At 34.4% G+C, this 25,087-nt stretch overlaps 1 protein-coding gene across 1 annotated transcript in view; it reads left to right on the forward strand.

Moving 5' to 3' along the window:
• The first annotated feature begins 10,529 nt into the window (after positions 1 to 10,529).
• LOC102805659 (uncharacterized) overlaps positions 10,530 to 25,087 on the forward strand; it is a 53,224-nt gene continuing 38,666 nt past the window's right edge. Inside the window, exons 1-7 of the mRNA XM_085498928.1 lie at positions 10,530 to 10,554; positions 11,282 to 11,479; positions 13,080 to 13,406; positions 17,517 to 17,834; positions 18,244 to 18,561; positions 21,886 to 22,161; positions 24,215 to 24,370. Of these exons, the coding sequence (XP_085355054.1) occupies positions 10,530 to 10,554; positions 11,282 to 11,479; positions 13,080 to 13,406; positions 17,517 to 17,834; positions 18,244 to 18,561; positions 21,886 to 22,161; positions 24,215 to 24,370 (1,618 nt within the window). The remainder of the gene's footprint in view (positions 10,555 to 11,281; positions 11,480 to 13,079; positions 13,407 to 17,516; positions 17,835 to 18,243; positions 18,562 to 21,885; positions 22,162 to 24,214; positions 24,371 to 25,087) is intronic.

A 25,087-nucleotide genomic window follows, 5' to 3' on the forward strand; every position in this document is an offset into this window, starting at 1 on the left:
GAACTCATTAATATGCATAACCATTATATCTTAAACACTGTTGCAGTTAGGAAGATGAATCCTGTGTTATTATGACAACAGTGAACAAGAGATTTGATTAAAATAACAGTTGACCATATATGGTCATGTAAACTTATTAATATGCATAGCAGTCATATCTGAAACACTGTCGCAGAGCAGGACATGTAACTAGTGTCATTATGAAGACATTGAATGAAAGATGTAACTGACATTAGAAATGGCTATATATGATTATGTAATCTCATTATTGTGCATGAGAACATGGCTCATTATATATCCTGAAAACCATATTCCGATAACCAAACCAGGTAAATACATGGTACCAACTTCATTTCGACCTCATGTTACTGATAATTCAAGCTACCTGATTGTCTAACATGTGATCTCATTAATTATGAAACAGAATCTTATCAGCTTGGGCCCCGGTGACGCCGCTTGTTCTTCTTTCTTTCTTTCTTCCGTAACTTTTTTCGTCAAGCCGTTTGAGAAAACTGCTGAACGGAATGGTCTGATAATGCTCTATACTGATAGTCCCTTATGTGAACTGGTGCAACATGCTTTCAGAATTTCGATTGGTCAATTAGTTTGGCAGCCATATTGGATTGAAATAAAACCGGAAGTGGCTGTTTGACCACTTTCTGAGGGTCTAGGCGTTTAGATTTTTTTATGGTATATAGTACAAGTCATGTGTAATAAATATCAGCAATAAAAACTTTAGCGGTCATGTGACTTTTCCCGCCATTTTGTTTTTCCTAAAAACGGCATAAAACACTCAAAAATCTTCTTCTTCAGAACCACCAAGCAGAATGCTCTCATATGTAGTATTTAGCTTCTATATATGAATCCCATTTATGTTTGACAAAATGTTTAAGATTGGTCACGTGGTTTGGCCACCATTTTGGATTTCTTCTAAACAGGAAGTAGTTTTTTACTCTGGCAACACTTGAGGGAATATTTTCAATTTTGCTTCATGGCATCTGTGTATCAAGCCCTTTCAGAAACCTAAAAAAAATTTCAGATCAGCCACATGGTTTGGCCGCCATTTTGGATTTTAAGTAAAATTGACCAAAAGTTTGGGTATTTGTTTCTCAGAGACGATTCAACCAATCTACTAGATGTTTCTATATTTACCACCTATGGCCTTAGCTGCATACGAGAAAAATAATATTATTTTGATCAGTCACGTGGTTTGGCCGCCATCTTGGATTTTGTGAAAATAGAAATTATGCAACTACATGTTTTGTATTAGTCTGATTTCTTTCAAATTTTGTATGTGCATTTGTGTCATCAGATGCATCATTTTGCCCCAATAGCACACTGTTAGGCCTCGTGGCTGGGCACCCATGGGGTGGGGGCTTCTAACCTCATTAATATGCATAACTGTTATAACTCAAGCACTGTTGTAGTTAGGATGATGAATCCTGTGTTATTATGACAACCTTGAACAAGAGATTCAATTAAAATAACAAATGACCATATATGGTTATGTGAGCTCATTAATATGCATAACTGTCATATCTCAAACACTTTTGCAGTTAGGAAGTGGAATCCTGTGTTATTATGACAAACTTGAACAAGAGATTTGATTAAAATAACAGATGACCATATATGGTCATGTGAACTCATTAATATGCATAACCATTATATCTTAAACACTGTTGCAGTTAGGAAGATGAATCCTGTGTTATTATGACAACAGTGAACAAGAGATTTGATTAAAATAACAGATAACCATATATGGTCATGTGAACTCATTAATATGCATAACCATTATATCTTAAACACTGTTGCAGTTAGGAAGATGAATCCTGTGTTATTATGACAACAGTGAACAAGAGATTTGATTAAAAATAACAGATGACCATATATGGTCATGTGAACTCATTAATATGCAAGCAGTCATATCTAAAACACTGTCGCAGAGAAGGACATGTAACAAGTGTCATTATGAAGACATTGAATGAAAGATGTAACTGACATTAGAAATGGCTATATATGATTATGTAATCTCATTATTAAGAACATGGCTCATTATATATCCTGAAAACCATATTTCGATAACCAAACCAGGTAAATACATGGTACCAACTTCATTTTGACCTCATGTTACTGATAATTCAAGCTACCTGATTGTCTAACATGTGACCACATTAATTATGAAACAGAATCTTGTCAGCTTGGGCCCCGGTGACGCCGCTTGTTAGGGGCCCAAGCCCGAAGGGCGAGGCCCCTATTCTTATTGTCCGGTTTTTTTAGGGGCCCAAGCCCATAGGGCGAGGCCCCTATTCTTATTGTCCGGTTTTTTCTTCTTTCTTTCTTTCTTTCTTTCTTTCTTCCGTAACTTTTTTCGTCAAGCCGTTTGGGAAAACTGCTGAACGGAATGGTCTGATAATGCTCTATACTGATATTCCCTAATGTGAACTGGTGCAACATGCTTTCAAAATTTCGATTGGTCAATTAGTTTGGCAGCCATATTGAATTGAAATAAAACCGGAAGTGGCTGTTTGACCACTTTCTGAGGGTCTAGGCGTCTAGATTTTTTTATGGTATATAGGACAACTCATGTGTAATAGATATCAGTAATAAAAACTTTAGCGGTCATGTGACTTTTCCCGCCATTTTGTTTTTCCTAAAAACGGCAAAAAACACTAAAAAATCTTCTTCTTCAGAACCACCTAGCAGAATCCTCTCATGTGTTGTATTTAGCTTCTATATATGAATCCCATTTAGGTTTGATAAAATTATTACGATTGGTCACGTGGTTTGGCCACCATTTTGGATTTGTTCTAAACAGGAAGTAGTTTTTTACTATGGCAACACTTGAGGGATTATTTTCAATTTTGCTTCATGGCATCTGTATATCTATCTCTTTCAGAAACCTAAAAAAGATTTCAGATCAGTCACGTGGTTTGGCCGCCATCTTGGATTTTAAGCAAAATTGCCCAAAAGTTTGGGCATTTGTTTCTCAGAGGTGATTCAACCAATCTATCAGATGTTTTTATATTTACCATGCCTGGCCTTAGCTCCATATGAGAAAAATAATATTATTTTGATCAGTCACATGGTTTGGCCGCCATCTTGGATTTTATGAAAACAGATCTTGTGCAATTACATGTGTTGTATTGGTCCGATTTGGCTAAAATTGTATATGTGCATTCTACTCTTGAGATGCATTTTTTCAACCGAATGGCACGTGGCTGGGTTTTGTCACTGGGCGCCTAAGGGGTGGGGGCTTCTAACCTCATTAATATGCATAACTGATATATCTCAAGCACTGTTGGAGTTAGGAAGATGAAACCTGTGTTATTATGACAACATTAAACAATTGATTTCATTAAAATAACAGATTACCATATATGGTCATGTGAACTCATTAATATGCATAACCATTATATCTCAAACACTGTTGTAGTTAGGAAGATGATTCCTGTGTTATCATGACAACAGTGAACAAGAGATTTGATTAAAATAACAGATGACCATATATGGTCATGTGAACTCATTAATATGCATAACCATTATATCTTAAGCACTGTTGCAGTTAGGAAGATGAATCCTGTGTTATTATGACAACAGTGAGCAAGAGATTTGATTAAAATAACAGATGACCATATATGGTCATGTGAACTCATTAATATGCATAGCAGTCATATCTGAAACACTGTCGTAGAGCAGGACATGTAACTAGTGTCATTATGAAGACATTGAATGAAAGATGTAACTGACATTAGAAATGGCTATATATGATTATGTAATCTCATTATTGTGCATAAGAACATGGCTCATTATATATCCTGAAAACCATATTTCGATAACCAAACCAGGTAAATACATGGTACCAACTTCATTTTGACCTCATGTTACTAATAATTCAAGCTACCTGATTGTCTAACATGTGACCACATTAATTATGAAACAGAATCTTGTCAGCTTGGGCCCCGGTGATGCCGCTTGCGGCTTTAATTCTTCTTTCTTCTTTCTTTCTTTCTTCCGTAACTTTTTTCGTCAAGCCGTTTGAGAAAACCGCTGAACGGAATGGTCTGATAATGTTCTATACTGATAGTCCCTAATGTGAACTGGTGCAACATGCTTTCAGAATTTTGATTGGTCAATTAGTTTGGCAGCCATATTGGATTGAAATAAAACCGGAAGTGGCTGTTTGACCACTTTCTGAGGGTCTAGGCGTCTAGATTTTTTTATGGTATATAGTACTACTCATATGTAATAAATATCAGCAATAAAAACTTTAGCGGTCATGTGACTTTTCCCGCCATTTTGTTTTTCCTAAAAACGGCAAAAAACACTTAAAAATCTTCTTCTTCAGAACCACCAAGTAGAATGCTCTCATATGTAGTATTTAGCTTCTATATATGAATCCCATTTATGTTTGAACATTTTTTTACGATTGGTCACGTGGTTTGGCCACCATTTTGGATTTCTTCTAAACAGGAAGTAGTTTTTTACTCTGGCAACACTTGAGGGATTATTTTCAATTTTACTTCATGGCATCAGTGTATCAAACCCTTTCAAAAATCTAAAAAAAAATTCAGATCAGTCACATGGTTTGGCCGCCATTTTGGATTTTAAGCAAAATTGACAAAAAGTGTGGGTATTTGTTTCTCAGAGACGATTCAACCAATCTACTAGATGTTTTTATATTTACCATGCCTGCCCTTAGCTCCATATGAGAAAAATAATATTATTTTGATCAGTCACATGGTTTGGCCGCCATCTTGGATTTTGTGAAAATAGACATTATGCAACTACATGTTTTGTATTAGTCTGATTTCTTTCAAATTTTGTATGTGCATTTGTGTCATCAGATGCATCATTTTGCCCCAATAGCACACTGCTAGGCCACGTGGCTGGGCACCCATGGGGTGGGGGCTTCTAACCTCATTAATATGCATAACTGTTATAACTCAAACACTGTCGCAGTTAGGGTGATGAATCCTGTGTTATTATGACAATGTTGAACAAGAGATTTGATTAAAATAACAGATGACCATATATGGTCATGTGAACTCATTAATAAATATAACCATTATATCTTAAACACTGTTGCAGTTAGGAAGATGAATCCTGTGTTATTATGACAACAGTGAACAAGAGATTTGATTAAAATAACAGATGACCATATATGGTCATGTGAACTCATTAATATGCATAACCATTATATCTTAAACACTGTTGCAGTTAGGAAGATGAATCCTGTGTTATTATGACAACAGTGAACAAGAGATTTGATTAAAATAACAGATGACCATATATGGTCCTGTAAACTCATTAATATGCATAGCAGTCATATCTGAAACACTGTCGCAGAGCAGGACATGTAACTAGTGTCATTATGAAGACATTGAATGAAAGATGTAACTGACATTAGAAATGGCTATATATGATTATGTAATCTCATTATTGTGCATAAGAACATGGCTCATTATATATCCTGAAAACCATATTTCGATAACCAAACCAGGTAAATACATGGTACCAACTTCATTTCGACCTCATGTTACTGATAATTAAAGCTACCTGATTGTCTAACATGTGACCTCATTAATTATGAAACAGAATCTTATCAGCTTGGGCCCCGGTGACGCCGCTTGCGGCTTTAATTAGGGGCCCAAGCCTGAAGGGCGAGGCCCCTATTCTTATTGTCCGGTTTTTTCTTCTTTCTTCTTTCTTTCTTTCTTCCGTAACTTTTTTCGTCAAGCCGTTTGAGAAAACCGCTGAACAGAATGGTCTGGTAATGTTCTATACTGATAGTCCCTAATGTGAACTGGTGCAACATGCTTTCAGAATTTTGATTGGTCAATTAGTTTGGCAGCCATATTGGATTGAAATAAAACCGGAAGTGGCTGTTTGACCACTTTCTGAGGGTCTCGGCGTCTAGATTTTTTTATGGTATATAGTACAACTCATGTGTAATAAATATCAGCAATAAAAACTTTAGCGGTCATGTGACTTTTCCCGCCATTTTGTTTTTCCTAAAAACAGCAAAAAACACTTAAAAATCTTCTTCTTCAGAACCACCAAGTAGAATGCTCTCATATGTAGTATTTAGCTTCTATATATGAATCCCATTTAGGTTTGAACATTTTTTTACGATTGGTCACGTGGTTTGGCCACCATTTTGGATTTCTTCTAAACAGGAAGTAGTTTTTTACTCTGGCAACACTTGAGGGATTATTTTCAATTTTGCTTCATGGCATCAGTGTATCAAACCCTTTCAAAAATCTAAAAAAAAATTCAGATCAGTCACATGGTTTGGCCGCCATTTTGGATTTTGAGGAAAATTGACCAAAAGTTTGGGTATTTGTTTCTCAGAGACGATTCAACCAATCTACTAGATGTTTTTATATTTACCATACCTGCCGTTAGCTCCATATGAGAAAAATAATATTATTTTGATCAGTCACGTGGTTTGGCCGCCATCTTGGATTTTGTGAAAATAGACATTATGCAACTACATGTTTTGTATTAGTCTGATTTCTTTCAAATTTTGTATATGCATTTGTGTCATCAGATGCATCATTTTGCCCCAATAGCACACTGCTAGGCCACGTGGCTGGGCACCCATGGGGTGGGGGCTTCTAACCTCATTAATATGCATAACTGTTATAACTCAAGCACTGTCGCAGTTAGGGTGATGAATCCTGTGTTATTATGACAACGTTGAACAAGAGATTTGATTAAAATAACAGATGACCATATATGGTCATGTGAACTCATTAATATGCATAACCATTATATCTTAAACACTGTTGCAGTTAGGAAGATGAATCCTGTGTTATTATGACAACAGTGAACAAGAGATTTGATTAAAATAACAGATGACCATATATGGTCATGTGAACTCATTAATATGCATAACCATTATATCTCAAACACTGTTGCAGTTAGGAAGATGAATCCTGTGTTATTATGACAACAGTGAACAAGAGATTTGATTAAAATAACAGATGACCATATATGGTCATGTAAACTCATTAATATGCATAGCAGTCATATCTGAAACACTGTCGCAGAGCAGGACATGTAACTAGTGTCATTATGAAGACATTGAATGAAAGATGTAACTGACATTAGAAATGGCTATATATGATTATGTAATCTCATTATTGTGCATAAGAACATGGCTCATTATATATCCTGAAAACCATATTTCGATAACCAAACCAGGTAAATACATGGTACCAACTTCATTTCGACCTCATGTTACTGATAATTCAAGCTACCTGATTGTGTAACATGTGACCTCATTAATTATGAAACAGAATCTTATCAGCTTGGGCCCCGGTGACGCCGCTTGCGGCTTTAATTTCTTCTTCATCTTCTTCTTTCTTCCGTAACTTTTTTCGTCAAGCCGTTTGAGAAAACTGCTGAACGGAATGGTCTGATAATGCTCTATACTGATAGTCCCTAATGTGAACTGGTGCAACATGCTTTCAGAATTTTGATTGGCCAATTAGTTTGGCAGCCATATTGGATTGAAATAAAACCGGAAGTGGCCGTTTGACCACTTTCTGAGGGTCTAGGCGTCTAGTATTTGTTATGGTATATAGTACAACTCATGTGTAATAAATATCAGAAATAAAAACTTTAGCGGTCATGTGACTTTTCCCGCCATTTTGTTTTTCCTAAAAACGGCAAAAAACACTTTAAAATCTTCTTCTTCAGAACCGCCAAGTAAAATGTTCTCATATTCAGTACTTAGCTTCTACATATGGAGCAGATTTAGATTTGAGAAATTCATTATGATTGGTCACGTGGTTTGGCCGCCATTTTGGGTTTGTTATTAACAGGAAGTAGTTTTTTACTCATGCCACACTTGAGCGTTAATCTCAAATATTGCGTCATGGCATGTCCCTATCTAACCCTTTCAGAAACCTAAAAAGAATTTCAGATCAGTCACATGGTTTCGCCGCCATCTTGGATTTTATACAAAATTGATCAAAAGTTTGGGCATTTGTTTCTCAGAGGTGAGTCAACTAATCCACTAGATGTTTTTATATTTACCATGCCTGGCCTTAGCTCCATATGAGAAAAATAATATTATTTTGATCAGTCACGTGGTTTGGCCGCCATCTTGGATTTTGTGAAAATAGAAATTATGCAACTACATGTTTTGTATTAGTCTGATTTCTTTCAAATTTTGTATGTGCATTTGTGTCATCAGATGTATCATTTTGCCCCAATAGCACACTGCTCGGCCACGTGGCTGGGCACCCATGGGTTGGGGGCTTCTAACCTCATTAATATGCATAACTGTTATAACTCAAGCACTGTTGTAGTTAGAATGATGAATCCTGTGTTATTATGACAACGTTGAACAAGAGATTTGATTAAAATAACAAATGACCATATATGGTCATGTGAACTTATTAATATGTATAACTGCCATATCTCAAACACTTTTTCAGTTAGGAAGATGAATCCTGTGTTATTATGACAACAATGAACAAGAGATTTGATTAAAATAACAGATGACCATTTATGGTCATGTGAACTTATTAATATTCATAACATTAATATCTCAAATAAATATATGGAACCAACTGCATGGGGTGGGGGCTTCTAACCTCATTAATAATCATAACTCTTTTAACTCAAGCACTGTTGTAGTTAGAATGATGAATCCTGTGTTATTATGACAACGTTGAACAAGAGATTTGATTAAAATAACAGATGACCATATATTAATAACCTTTATAACTCAAATAAATATATGGAACCAACTGCATTTCGACCTCATGGTACTAATCATTCAAACTAATTGTGTATCATTTGACATTATTTATGGCATGTATACTTGGGCCCCTGTGATGCTGCTTGCAGCTTTAATTCTTCTTTATTTATTTCTTCCGTAACTTTTTTCGTCAAGCCGTTTGAGAAAACCGCTGAACGGAATGGTCTGATAATGCTCTACACTGATAGTCCCTAATATGAACTGGTGCAACATGCTTTCAGAATTTTGATTGGCCAATTAGTTTGGCAGCCATATTGGATTGAATTAAAACCGGAAGTGGCTGTTTGACCACTTTCTGAGGGTCTAGGCGTCTAGATTTTTTATGGTATATAGTACAACTCATGTGTAATAAATATCAGAAATAAAAACTTTAGCGGTCATGTGACATTTCCCGCCATTTTGTTTTTCCTAAAAACGGCAAAAAACACTTAAAAATCTTCTTCTTCAGAACCGCCAAGTAAAATGTTCTCATATTCAGTACTTAGCTTCTACATATGGAGCAGATTTAGATTTGAGAAATTCATTATGACTGGTCACGTGGTTTGGCTGCCATTTTGGGTTTGTTCTCAAAAGGAAGTAGTTTTTTACTCATGCCACACTTGAGCGTTAATCTCAAATATTGCGTCATGGCATGTCCCTATCTAACCCTTTCAGAAACCTAAAAAAAAATTCAGATCAGTCACATGGTTTCGCCGCCATCTTGGATTTTAAGCAAAATTGATCAAAAGTTTGGGCATTTGTTTCTCAGAGGTGAGTCAACCAATCTACTAGATGTTTTTATATTTCCCATGCCTGGCCTTAGCTTCATATGAGAAAAATAATATTATTTTGATCAGTCACGTGGTTTGGCCGCCATCTTGGATTTTGTGAAAATAGAAATTATGCAACTACATGTTTTGTATTAGTCTGATTTCTTTCAAATTTTGTATGTGCATTTGTGTCATCAGATGCATCATTTTGCCCCAATAGCACACTGCTAGGCCACGTGGCTGGGCACCCATGGGGTGGGGGCTTCTAACCTCATTAATATGCATAACTGTTATAACTCAAGCACTGTTGTAGTTAGAATGATGAATCCTGTGTTATTATGACAACGTTGAACAGGAGATTTGATTAAAATAACAAATGACCATATATGGTCATGTGAGCTCATTAATATGCATAACTGCCATATCTCAAACACTTTTGCAGTTAGGAAGATGAATCCTGTGTTATTATGACAACAGTGAACAAGAGATTTGATTAAAATAACAGATGACCATATATGGTCATGTGAACTCATTAAATATTCATAACATTAATATCTCAAATAAATATAAGGAACAAACTGCATGGGGTGGGGGCTTCTAACCTCATTAATAATCATAACTGTTATAACTCAAGCACTGTTGTAGTTAGAATGATGAATCCTGTGTTATTATGACAACGTTGAACAAGAGATTTGATTAAAATAACAGATGACCATATATTAATAACCTTTATATCTCAAATAAATATATGGAACCAACTGCATTTCGACTTCATGGTACTAATCATTCAAACTAAGCAATTGTGTATCATTTGACCTCATTATTTATGGCATGTATACTTGGGCCCCTGTGACGCTGCTTGCAGCTTTAATTTTGACTTTTTCTTGTAAAGTACCAGCTCAATTACTTTGATACTTGGTATGTAGGGTCCATGGGTTTACCTCCATGAAATTTCAACAAGATGATAACAACTATAACTTACCATGGCAACAACAAAATAATGCACCATGGTTGTAGTATGGCAAGAGCATTGTGGGAACACTAATTACCATAACAAATAGTTAATATCTCAGTTTTCTTGTAGCAGCAGTAATACAATAACACATATTGGTTTAACATATAGAAATTGATATAGGCAGGGGGTTTAACTCATCAACACAGCTTGTTTTAGAGAACCCATCACAATGAAATTTCTTGACACCAAATTCCAAGAATTTTGTTTTCGTCATCCGTTGTATTCCAGCAACATATATTGTTAGCCACACATGCATGAGATATGGGACTCATATGAACAAAGATGGTGACTTTAACTGTTGTGCAGACCAACAAGTACAAACTGAGACATTACCAAGTTGCTACTAGCTAATTTTTTGGGTGATTGTAATGTTTTGAAAGCGTCACCACCAGTAGTTACCGGGGTATATAGTGCAAGTGCAAACTTGTGTGATTTTCATTAGGAGAACACATCGGATTGTTGGAAAATAAATTTTTATCAACACAAATGTTGCACATGCGTGGTGCAGTGCGGCAACCATAAGTAGTGTAAAAACATCTCTTATAATGTAATACAATAACAGGCTGGATGCTTAATAAAGTTCACTTGGTGATGGTAACCTGCTTATTTAAAATAAATTATGAACACAAAAAATCATGAATTGTTTTCTAACAAATTTAATGAAAATATTCTTGCAATTTGCATTACTCTCATTCACGAAAATTTATTTACATCATATCTTTCAATTATATTATTTTTCTACAGTTGCTGTCAATACAATTATAATATCAGATGATGCTAATACTGGTGGATATACATCAGGCGATGACGTCATAGTTACAGATGGTCTATCACATATACTGACGTGTAAAACCATTGGATCAAAACCTGCAGCTTCTAGTATAAACTGGGACACTCAGAATATACCAGTTGTACAGTCATCAAAGTCTGACAGTCCAAACAGTGGAGACAATAGATTATTTGATACAACATCTACTATAGAATTTACACCATTGTGGTCATATCATAGTAAAACTATTACATGTGAAGGAAGGAATTCAGCAAATATACAATCAGTTATCACAAATATTAAACTAGATGTACAAGGTAAGTAAACATTGATATAATATAGAGTAGATGATAGATTATTTGATACAACATCTACTATAGAATTTACACCATTGTGGTCATATCATAGTAAAACTATTACATGTGAAGGAAGTAATTCAGCAAATATACAATCAGTTATCACAAACATTGAACTAGATGTACAAGGTAAGTAAACAATGATATAATATAGTGTAGGTAATAGATTATTTGATACAACATCTACTATAGAATTTACACCATTGTGGTCATGTGAAGGAAGTAATTCAGCAAATATACAACCAGTTATCACAAATATTAAACTAGATGTACAATGTAAGTAAACAATAATATAATATAGTGTAGATAATAGATTATTTGATACAACATCTACTATAGAATTTACACCATTGTAGTCATATCATAGTAAAACTATTGCATGTGAAGGAAACAATTCAGCAAATATACAACCAGTTATCACAAATATTAAACTAGATGTACAAGGTAAGTAAACAATAATATAATATAGTGTAGATAATAGATTATTTGATACAACATCTACTATAGAATTTACACCATTGTAGTCATATCATGGTAAAACTATTACATGTGAAGGAAGTAATTCAACAAATATACAACCAGTTATCACAAATATTAAACTAGATGTACAAGGTAAGTAAACAATGATATAATATAGTGTAGATAATAGATTATTTGATACAACATCTACTATAGAATTTACACCATTGTAGTCATATCATGGTAAAACTATTACATGTGAAGGAAGTAATTCAGCAAATATACAACCAGTTATCACAAATATTAAACTAGATGTACAAGGTAAGTAAACAATGATATAATATAGTGTAGATAATAGATTATTTGATACAACATCTACTATAGAATTTACACCATTGTAGTCATATCATGGTAAAACTATTACATGTGGAGGAAGTAATTCAGCAAATATACAACCAGTTATCACAAATATTAAACTAGATGTACAAGGTAAGTAAACAATGATATAATATAGTGTAGATAATAGATTATTTGATACAACATCTACTATAGAATTTACACCATTGTGGTCATATCATAGTAAAACTATTACATGTGAAGAAAGTAATTCAGCAAATATACAACCAGTTATCACAAATATTAAACTAGATGTACAAGGTAAGTAAACAATGATATAGTATAGTGTAGGTAATAGATTATTTGATACAACATCTACTATAAAATTAACACCATTGTGGTCATATCATAGTAAAACAATTACATGTGAAGGAAGTAATTCAGTAAATATACAACCAGTTACCTCAAATATTAAACTAGATGTACAAGTAAACAATGATATAATATAGTGGAGACAGCAGATTATTTAGTACAACATCTGCTATAGAATTTACACCATTGTGGTTATATCATAGTAAAACTATCAATTAAATATTCGTTATTTTTGTTATTTCTATTTCAGTATCTCCTAACAGTGTTGCCATTTCAGAAGAGTCATCTGGTGTTGTCATAGTTAATTCTGGTCACATGACTTCATTAACTTGTGTTGCTATGGGAGCACGTCCTGCATCTGACATACAGTGGACTGTTGATAATGATAATCCAGATGACATTGAGACAATATCAGATAATATACAAGATAGTGATCTGAAAGATACAACAAGTACCACGACATTCACACCAACTTATCTCGATCATCAGAATACAACGTTGACATGTAAAGCTACAAATGATGCAACTATTGCTAAAAGACAACCTGTTATTAAAGAACTTTTACTTGATGTGTGGGGTAAGCAAATATATTATGATTACATTTAACTCAGTAATACTAAAGTACTCTCATAAGATTATACAGTATTAGATGTATGTATATGTGTTATTAGACTAGTGTACATAGTGACATATTTGTTAAAGCATGCATTCATTTAGTCATTTATCATAGCTTGAAATCAAAGCCAGATAAAGAAAATCTGCATATGATCTTGTCTACAGTGTTACGACTGTCCTTTGCAAATTACAAGTCATTCACATAATTGAAAGTGTTAAAAAACAGTCTTTTAAACAATTGTAATAGTCAAAGAAGCACAATAACGATACTTATTAGTTATTACTCTTAGATAAACATTGGTACGGCATATGTAAGACATTATTCACCCATATCTAAGCTTTCAGGTGATGTTATTACTGCAAAGTGAATTGAGGATTTTCCTATGATGTAACAAATGAATATTTTATTTTTAATTTCATTCAATTTTGTAATCTGTTTAGTGTACTAAATATAACCAAATATATGCTGCCGCCTTGTAATCTGTTTCCCCTGTAATATAATCACATCTTCCATTAAAGCTACCACCATGTTTTATTGTGCTGCAAAGTATTGGAGATTGAATAATTGAATTGGATAAATATTAATAAACAGGTACTATTTTAGTGCATAACATATTGTTGATGGCATGTTATAGGGATGTACTAGTTTTGCTGAGGAGTATGCTTATTAGAATATACTTGAAAAATTAGATATAATATGATAAATACTGTGCTCATTATCTTCCATTACACCATCATAAATGTTTTGCTGGTCTGCACATTGAGTTGATGTCTGGTTTCTCAGTATGTACCAATCCTTTCATTAACTACATGAATTTTGCCAAATGCAAATGTTGGACCAGTTATATGCTGTATCAGTAATATATAATTATATTGCATTTTTATGTTTTTGAAAACCAATTTTTATGAATCATATTTAAAGGGGAACCGCGCTCAATCCCTTGGATTGCACCAAGTGCTCATGGGTAATTAACTCCGCCTCTGTCCACTGAGTAAATGCTTATCTTTCCCCCTGTACCGCTAATCCCACAAAACAACAACTGATATAAACATCCTAAGAATGGATTACAATTTGCTTGTTTAAATATAACATAGCAATTGAATATCAAACAAATACAGAGCAGTCTTCATGTGCCATGATTTGAAACATCACGCGCTCGGTAATTTATACATCGTCGGAAAAATATGACGCGGAACTAATTCAAGTTGATGATGGCCAACAAGAAAAGGCGGCAGTCCACCGGATACACATGGCCAGAGTGTTGCTAAACGGTCGCGAAGAAAATACGCCGACTCAAGTTTATTTGCCTGTTTCCGTTGCGTCGGTCTATTGGCGGTACTGATCTTGTATACAGTAAACCTGAGAACAAAACTTCCTGTGCAAATTCTGTATACATACTATTTTCATATTTCCGTCACAAATCGGTAAACAGAACGTGTATTTACTATTGCCCCTAAATTTCCATATAATATTGACTAATTGGTAGAGGCGACAATGAAAAAGTTTACTGTATATTATAAGTACAGGTTATTACACGGAAATTCCCGTGATAAAATATCAAAATCATTAGTAAAGAAAAGTCGCCGCGACATCACAGGCCACTCGTGTGGAAAATCAAAATGTGCACGGGTGGTACCGGCTTGTATCTCGTGTGAGATTTGAGTTCTTGTGATCTGGTGAGTGAACATCGGTTGACTTTACAGTCAAAATCAAATGAGCGATGAGAGGGAGAAGAGCGTTCTGTCAAAACAATTTTACCGTAGACTCAATGTTAACGACTAATCTGCAGCGTTGTATTTATTATAAATAAGAATCCAAAAATAGAATATAAATACACACATACACTTGATTACATTTTCTGGACATATATGCGACGCATGAACGAAAACGATCTATTGTAAAAGATATGAATTGGACCTGCCTGTGACGTGTTGTTGGTATAATCTCACAAATTCGACATTATGTCCCAAAGTATATTCTTATTCTATTATATAATACCCTGATTCTTCCACATTTAACGTACTGTGTTGAAATATGGGGAAACGCTTATCCTACCCTTCTTGAACCGATTCTACGACTCCAGAAAAGACTTGTGCGGCTTATCACTTTTTCAAAATGGAACTCGCATTCTGCAACACTGTTCCGTTCTCTTCAAATTCTGGACATTCACAAACTATGTAAATTCCACTCTTGTCTATATATTTTCGATTTAAATAAAAATCGTTTCGCACGCTGTCCTGATACCTACATCAACACTCCTTCTCATAATTATCCCACTAAAATAAATAAATTTCAATTTAGTTTCATCGATTCCGGTCGCATGCAAATGCTCGACACCTTATAGGTCAAATCGCTAATCAGCCAGTCAAAATACTCGATGATGCCAACGTGTTCAAATTACCAAAACGGAGGAGATTTGCTGATGTTCCAGCTCGATCTTTTACCTCTGGTTTTGGTGGGAAGACAACACGTTTTTTTTTTTTTTTTAAATCAAAACATTAGCTGTTTTCGATGATAAACTGACCATTTGAAGACTATTTTTACAATGATAACAGCTTTATTGTCGAATCGAAGCTTTACCCATTCACGCTAACCACCATAAACGTTGTACTCTTGAATAGGTGTCAATGACTACGGTAAAATTCGTAAGATTGTGGGTCAGGAGTGAGTGTTGTTTTGACTTGGGTATTGTGTTTTACATTCCAACAGGAAATTTTTGCGTGGTATTATTTTCGCGCTTTTGGACTCACCGCGAAATTTAAACCACGCGTATGATTTCTACTTCTACATTTAATTTATTGCAATGGATATCCGAAAGCCTGTAACCCAATGTTATTGACATTGTTTACTGTCTTACATCGTCATGTCCCAGTGTTACCGATGGTTAGACCATGGAGGTGGTTAGACATACACAAACTACGTAACGATAATGCTGTTTGTAAACCAACAAGTTTTGTAGATTGAATACATATCTAGGGGATTTACATTTTCGTTTACTCAAACTGTGATTGACAGGAATTTTGCATACATTAGCCACCATTTTAAACTCGTGATTTTCACTGGTCGTGGCACTTTTTGACCGAAAATAACAACATTTATACATCAAAAGCCCAACCAGACGAGTGTAATCGCTAGCGTACATATTCATGCCCCCGTGGATATTTGGAACCACAGCTTGATCTCCAAATATCGTAAATGGCATATTTCACGGAGCTCCTGCCACAATGTTAGCTGCTTGGTTCGGATTAGCATACTAATATGGTGGCCATCTTGACCCTTATTTATAGTATCGGTTCCCCTTTAAACAATAGAATAGGCAATTTAAATGATGTTTGCAGTATGTTTTGTTGTGTTCACAAAAAAGTTGATGTGTAATGTGTATAATGTCGATAATTAGTTTAGAATTTATACATTCTATTAGTACTACCATGTATATTCCAATACAAATGTTTTCTCTGACTGAGTAAATAGTTTGGGAAAAATAAGTACTGACAGTAAAATCTGACTATTCCAAAAACCTAAGCAACAGTTTATATATTAGGTTTTTAGTTTTCTTTATTGTACATCAGGAAGTCTATTTTTGTGGGTGGAGGTACATCACAGAATGTTCTATAATGCTCACCACTGTACCATGTATTTCTATTTGCTCTGTGTGAGCTACTGTAAAACACTGAATAAGGAGCCTGTGAAAACAGCTTAAGTAGAGAAAACAGCACAAACTCAACTATGGGACATTTTATATATACATGTATATTACACATGTAGTGTTAATCAGGTTCAGGAAGGAGAGTTTCAACAACTAGCCATAAGTAAATTTGTTGACCTTTGTTTTTATCACTTGTGGTTGCGATGAAAATGCCGAGATGTTTTGCTACCAAGAATAGAAAAGTGATCGGGTTACACACAGATTGGTTTAGATATAATGTTATTGTGGATTGCCATTCATGAAATAGCTGTATCTACTTGCATAGACATCTATGTATAGCAAATATAACTATACTAATAAATACATGTGTTGAATGTGAGGACTTCATATACCATGGAATAACATGTTCTTATTATACTTTACAGTATCTCCAGACAGTTTATATTTTGATGGTCACCCTAACAACAGTGATGTTACCATGACATCTGGAAAACCATTTGCCATCACCTGTAGAACTACTAAAGCCCATCCTGCTGCCAGTATACTGTGGTACATAGATGATGATATAATTACCAGCAATGTCAACAGTAGAATATTATGGGATAGTGATGGTAGAAAAGACACAGTCAGTGAATTATCAATGATACCAAATAGGGGAGATTTTGGAAAAAAATTAAAATGTGAAAGCAACCATGATGTCCAGAATAATCCACAAACTGTATTTGTTAATGTTATTGTGCAATGTAAGTATAAGTGAATAGTATGAAATAAGTTATGTGCATGTGGGTTTTTTTTAGATGACCAATTTTTATTTTGACTTCTCATTTCTAAATTGACAGTAGTGACAAGGATAGAACAAATACCTCAATAGAAGTTCATGTGCACCAAAAATGCAATGCAAGTATTTGATAAATTAAAAATTTTGTTTTCCTGTTTGACTCAACTTTTGTTTATTTGGTTATTAATTGTTGACTATTACCTACCAAATATCTTGTTTTGCCCATTGTGATGAAATGTAATACAGCTACGGTATATATGCATATTGCAGCATAATAAGATACCGGTAACAATAAAATTTACATTAATTATTGGGAGTCATGTCATGCAAAAATGTGCATATGTTTAGTTTTCATATTTATTCATATTCCACAGACTCTGCTGCAATTTTCAATGATACTTTAGATGAAAGTTCAGCAGATCAAGGTCAGAATGCTACCATTATGTGTACATCTATGGGATATCCAATACCAGATATAAAGTGGTATACATGGACTAACGGTAGTAAAGTGGAGCTTATGAGTTATATGACCAGAGTTGTGATAATACATGAACCATATACAGTTAATAGAACAATACAAAGCACATTGTATATACTAAACGTGATACCTGAATTAGACCATGGTGTATATACATGTCATGCTAGTAATATTATTGGTAGTGATAACTATAATATTACACTGGCTGGTAGAAGTAAGTATAATATTATTACCATAGTTCCCTGTTCCAGCACAGCCACTCGTACATCTTGACGATTCAGTCAAAATGATTATTTTGAACCTCAGGCATTAATCTGCGATTCAGCCAATGATGGAGAGAGAAATCTAGGTCAGGGGAAGCCCCATGACCTTAAGATTTTCTTCCACGTAACACATACGTGACCAAGATCAAGAGTCAGCACCAACTTGCCTCATGTTCACTCTCTGTTTTCTCCGCACTGAGTGTGTATTGTAGCAAAACAGTGCTGTTCAGTCAGCAGTTTGTCAGTCAGCAGTCTGGTAGGATAACATTTTTCTCATGTTCATTTCTTAGTGTAGCTAAAATGGCCAACAAGAAGAAGGGAAAGCACCTCCTGTGTTGTCACCCCAAAAGTCAGATCTCCCGGGTTGAAACCCCCATAGTAAATGTCACCTTTGTTAGCTCCGCTGTCGACTTTGTCAAGCAGAGCTTATCATATGAGTGATTGTCCATCGTCATCTCCGTCGTCCGTGTCAATGTTTTACTTTTTCGACTTCTTCTTGAAAAATATAAGTCTGAATGCTTTGATACTTGGTGTATATGTACCTTGGCTAGACCTTTCTTAGATTTGTTCATTTCATGGTAATATCTTCAATTTTTCAAGGCGTTAAAATTAACTTGGATTAAAAAGTCCCAAGAAAAAAGTGCTCACCCGTGGAAAATACTTTATTTTAATATTTTTAGGAAAATTGGACATTATAAGATTTGGGAAGCAGATGCAAATTTTATTAAAAAGTATATTACTTCAATTAAAAATAACTTTTGGTCGGAAATAATGGACATTTGGCATTCTTGTATAAATCATCAAAAATTTAATTATCAAAGTCAGGTTTTGTGGCATAATTCAAATATTGCTATAAAAGATGATTATGTCAACAGGAGGTTGTGGCAGGAAAAGAATATTTGGTATGTAAATGATTTATTAGGAGATGATGGTCATTTTTTAAGTTATGAAAATTTCAAGTGTAAATACGACTGCAATGTTAATTTTTTTGAATTTCAATCTGTGTTAAAAGCTATTCCCAAGTCATGGAAAAAGGAGTTGCAGGAGAATCCTAAGAAATTAAATTCAATTCACAATTATTTTGTCCTTAATGTTAGAGACAAACCTAAACCTCACAAAAAAATGTATTCGGATTTGGTTAGGAAAAATGTACCTCCTTTGGGCTGTCAAAATAAATGGGAAAAACGGCTTGAAATTCGAATTCCGGACGAAGATTGGAAACCCATTTTTAAACTACCATTTCTCTGTACATTTGATTCCAGGCTGCAGGCATTTCATTATAAATTTTTACATAGGGCAATTTACACAAATAACACTTTGTGCTTATGGAAATTAGTTGATAGTACATTGTGCACTTTTTGTAACGCTGATATTGAAACTCTTGAGCATCTTTTTATTACATGTACTATTACTAGAAGATTTTGGGGGAAATGTCAGCAACTCTGGAAAAAATGGACAAACGTTGATATTTTATTGTCTGACAGGGATATTTGTTTTGGAATACATGGCAGTTTTTATTGTAATCTTCTCAACCTTTTTATTTTAATCTGTAAACAGCACCTCTATTCTGAATCGAAAAGAGGTTCTGTCCCAAAGGTGGAAGTCGTGGAGAGTATAATGTTAAACACTCGCATTGTAGAGCGACAAATAGCTATCAATAATGGTTCAATGTCTAAATTTAATGAAAAATGGAATAATTTTAATTATGAGTAATTCACTTATTAGCCAGATTTGTCAGCTTATCAATAATGTTCCCCCACTTCCACTTCTTTTAAGCCATCCACTTTTCTTTTTTTTTCTAATTTTTTTTCTTTCTTTTTTTTTGTAACTGTATTTATTTAAAGTAATAAAAAAATAGATATAAAAAAAAAAAAAAAAATATCTTCAATTCTCTAATTTTAGTGAATATATTTGTCATTTTTGGTAAAAAGTGATATTTTCGACTTCTCGTTAAAAACCACAAGTCCAATTGCTTTGATATTACATATATAAGTACTACTTGTGGACCTCTCTCAGATTTGTTCATTTTGTAATGATATCTTCAATTCTCTAATTTTGGTGAATATATTTGTCATTTTTGGTAAAAAGTGATATTTTCAACTTCTTTTTAAAAACGCAAGTCCAATTGCTTTGATATTACATATATAGGTACTACATGTGGACCTCTCTCAGATATGTTTATTTCGTGATGATATCTTCAATTATCTAATTTTGGTGAATATTTTTGTAATTTTTGGTGAAAAGTGATATTTTTGAATTCTTGTTGAAAACAGAAGTCTACATATTGTTAATTTTCTAATGATATCTTCTGTTCTTTAATTGAAATGTGCATTGCTAACAGCGGAGCTGTCTCCTCCAACAGGCTGCTTGTTTAGAATGCGTTCAGGGTTTTGCCATGAGGGCATGTGCTCTAACTAGAATGCCAAGACTTGGGACAATTCCCAAAACCGCGTTCATGTTGCCGAGACTGGTCGTGTTGCCTGAGCTTGGGCTAGTCGCGTGATTGGTTTGGGTGGCCCTGCGAGTGTGAGTGAGATGAGTGCTAGTATGGATGGGAAGTCCTGCTTTTTGGGTACCAGTGCCTTGGGTGCTGTGTCGGCAAGTGCGGCCCGGCAGCGGTGTAGTCAAGACTTCAACCCCCCCCCCCTCCCCAGTTGACCTGAGGCCATCCTTGCATCCTGCTAATGCAGGCAGAGGTCTGCTTGATCGTGTTAGCAACGCACAGGAATGGCAACATCCCATGCAAGTCGGGTGGACAAGCTGCAGGTGGAGCGGGTTGCCTCCACTGCAGACGCCTCTCGGTCGACGAACGTGAAAAAGCACACCAGTGAGCAATTTTCACATTTAAAGGGTGCTTCCTGAAGGCTCGGACAGGTAATACAGTCCTTGTTGCTCCACACCTCAAACGTTTACAAGACCATGGCTCCAAAATTGGCCATTACTTCCATTATAACATTCATAACTAGTCAGCAATAAACAGTTGATCCCAAAGATAAAATAATTGCACTGTTCACTGCTGCTGTTTATTAAATGAACCGGTACATGTTCCAGTTAATAAAAACAATGTATGGGTAATACATACTGTCAAATTCGATCATGAGCTGATCACTGAGCGAAATTTGTTTGATATTCGTATCTTTATAATAATGTAAATAAATGACATCCTAGTGCAATAATCTATACATTTTTGTCAACTGGCATATAACAAATGTCAGATCAGCACTACATGGAGCTTGTGTTGTATTGTATATAAGTTTATCTATATTTGTTTACAGGAGAACCAGATTCACCCACCAATGTAAGAACCACTGATATATCATGGGACTCTGTCAATATTACATGGGATATAGGATATAACGGTGGATCATCACAATGGTTCTATGTGTCATACAGACAGATATATGTCAATGATTTCATCAGATCAAATAAAGTTGAGATGCCACCTTATCACATCGATGGATTGAATTCATCCACTGAATATGAAATATATGTAACAGCTGAGAATGTGATAGCCTCAAGTCAACCAAGTGACTCCATCACATTTTGGACAGGTATGAATTTTAATCAAATTCGTCAAAATCAAACTTTTCTGTCATTCTGGAACACAATCTCAGTCATGTAAGAATTGTTTTCATTAAAACTTGGTATATGTATTGAACATTATAGGACCTTGATACACTTTGTTTTACAGATTGGATTCAAAATGGCAACTAGCAACCATTATGCTTTGACTTGCTTTTTCCGATAATGTTCAGACTTCACAAATACATCATACACATTGGGATACATAATATGCACATTTATTTGTTTCATGGTCCCATTCAAGATACCTAAATGGCAGCCATTTTACTGTCAAAAATTCATTATCAAAATCAATCATTTCTCTTATTCTCAAACCAGATCTCGGACATGCATGAATATCACTCAAACTTAGTACATACATTGAACTTTATAGGACCTTATTGAATGACTCTTTGTTTTGCACATGCTCCTGATACTGTATGTCTTGCTTATCATGTAACATGTATATATTTTTTGAAGGTTTTATTATATTTTTATCTATGTAATTGTTTTGTATTTCAATAGGAAATATTGCATTTACCATTTTCTAAGTGATAGATATAAAGTTTTTTGGATTGATATATTCCAGTCTTTTCTTAACTTGGCAACTGAAATTCATTGTTTTGGATTTGGAACGTGTATTGCATTCAGTAATATGAGCCAATCTATCTACTGACAGAAATACATGTAACATATAAAGCAGTTCCATAATTACAAAATTTATGTTAACACAAGTCTTTACATTTTTTGCATTACTTGGTTTCCCAATAATAATGCCATTACTGAATCCCCTTTTTTAGCTCCGCTTTCGTCAAAGTCGACGATGTGGAGCTCTTCATATTACTGATTGTCCGTCATCTGTAGTATGTAGTCTGTTGTCAAATTTTTAGCCCGGCTGTCGACTTTGTCGAGCGGAGCTTATCATATGAGTGATTGTCCGTCGTCGTCCATGTCAATGTTTTACTTTTTCGATTTCTTCATAAAAACTACAAGCCTGAATGCTTTGATAGTTGCTGTATATGTACCTTGGGGAGGACCTCTCTTAGATTTGTTCATTTCATGATGATATCTTCAATTTTCTAAATTTGATGAATATTGGTAAAAAGTTATATTTTTGACTTCTTGTTGAAAACCAAAAGTCTGTTTGCTTTGATATTACATATATAAGTACTACATGTGGACCTCTCTCAGATTTGTTCATTTTGTGATGATGTCTTCAATTATCTAATTTTGATGAATATTTTTGGTGAAAAGTGATATTTTTGAATTCTTGTTGAAAACAGCAAGTCTGATACATATACATATTATACATATTGTTGATTTTGTAATGATATCTTCAGTTCTGTAATTGAACTGTGCATTGCTAACAGCGGAGCTATCACGGCTGACAGGCTGCTTGTTACATTTTTGTCTTCTTCAAAACCATTAAAACCAAATGCTTTCATATTTGCAATATAGATTCTTGGGGTAGTCCTGAGTCAGATTTGTTCATTTCGTGATGATATATTCAAGTCTCTAATTTTGATGAATATTTTTGTCATTTTTGATAAAAGTAGACCTCTCTCAGATTTGTTCATTTTGTGATGATATCATCAATTATCTAATTTTGATGAATATTTTTGTCATTTTCGGTAAAAAGGGATATTTTTGAATTCCTGTTGAAAACTGAAAGTCTGATTGCTTTCATATTATATTTATGGGTACTACATGTAGACTTCTAGTCCGATTGCTTTGATCCTATACATATTGTTCATTTTCTAATGATATCTTCAGTTCTTCAATTGAAATGTGCATTGCTATCAGCGGAGCTATCTCAGCCGACAGGCTGCTTGTTTGAAAACACACACATGTAAATGCCCTGATTAAAAAGTTGAGTTAAATCCTACAAAACATTTACAGCATGCATACAACAATAGTTGCTGATTTACATCTAGTAGAGCAAATAAAGTATATTTTTTAATGTCATGTCTGTTCTTACTATGAATTTATGTATACTAATTTTATCATTGTAATGTGCTTTATTATATACATCTTCTTTTTCAGCTGAACCACCTACAACTGCAAGTTTACCAACTGGAACCGGCTCTCAAATTGCAGTACCGGTAATTGCTGGTATGGGTGTTGCAAGTGCTGTGCTTATTATTGTGATAGTTGTCTTTGTCATGCTTATACGCAGATACAAAGGAGAGAAACGTCCTGGTGAGTATAACAGATATATGATGTAAGATATACTTTTATTTTTAAAATACACATGACTTAGGTAAGGTTGGTTTCAAAACTTTTAAGGCATACTTTGGGCTTAAAGCCTAAACTTTAAGGCTGACCAAATCTTTAAATATATCCACTGACAAGCCTTATCAGTCAGTTGATAACTGTGTAATAAATATTCAAGTTCACAAACAATTTATAGCAACAAGGATCTTAGTCATCTGAACTACATATTAAATAACTCTGCCTGCTGTTTCCATAACTAATATTGAAATTTTTCTTTTGTGTTCCATTTATTATTTCTTGACCGATCAACTTGTTAATATTAATGACAAACAATGGTTTCATCTTGAAGATAACTAGAACATAGACATTCAAATCCTACTTGGGGTTTGTGTACTAGGTAAATAGGGGACAATCTCTTCCCACAGTGAGTGTGCCACAGACCATAACAAGAGTGTGTACATATAAAAGCTTATTTTTATAGAATAAAATATTGCTTTGTTATTAATTCACCTTGAACAAAATTTGTTATTTCTTTTTGGACTTTTGAGAATTAAGAACAAATCATCACTTAAAAACATTTAATATAAAGAGAACTGCTTCAGAGCAGCATTTCTTCCCTTATATAATGCCTATATATACTGAAATTCTGCTAATAATTGTTATACAAATTGCACAAACTTTAATATAGCGTTAAACATTTCA

This window comes from Saccoglossus kowalevskii, chromosome 5 (genome assembly GCF_978046115.1).
Source record: "Saccoglossus kowalevskii chromosome 5, keSacKowa6.1, whole genome shotgun sequence".
Taxonomy (NCBI): Eukaryota; Metazoa; Hemichordata; class Enteropneusta; family Harrimaniidae; genus Saccoglossus; species Saccoglossus kowalevskii.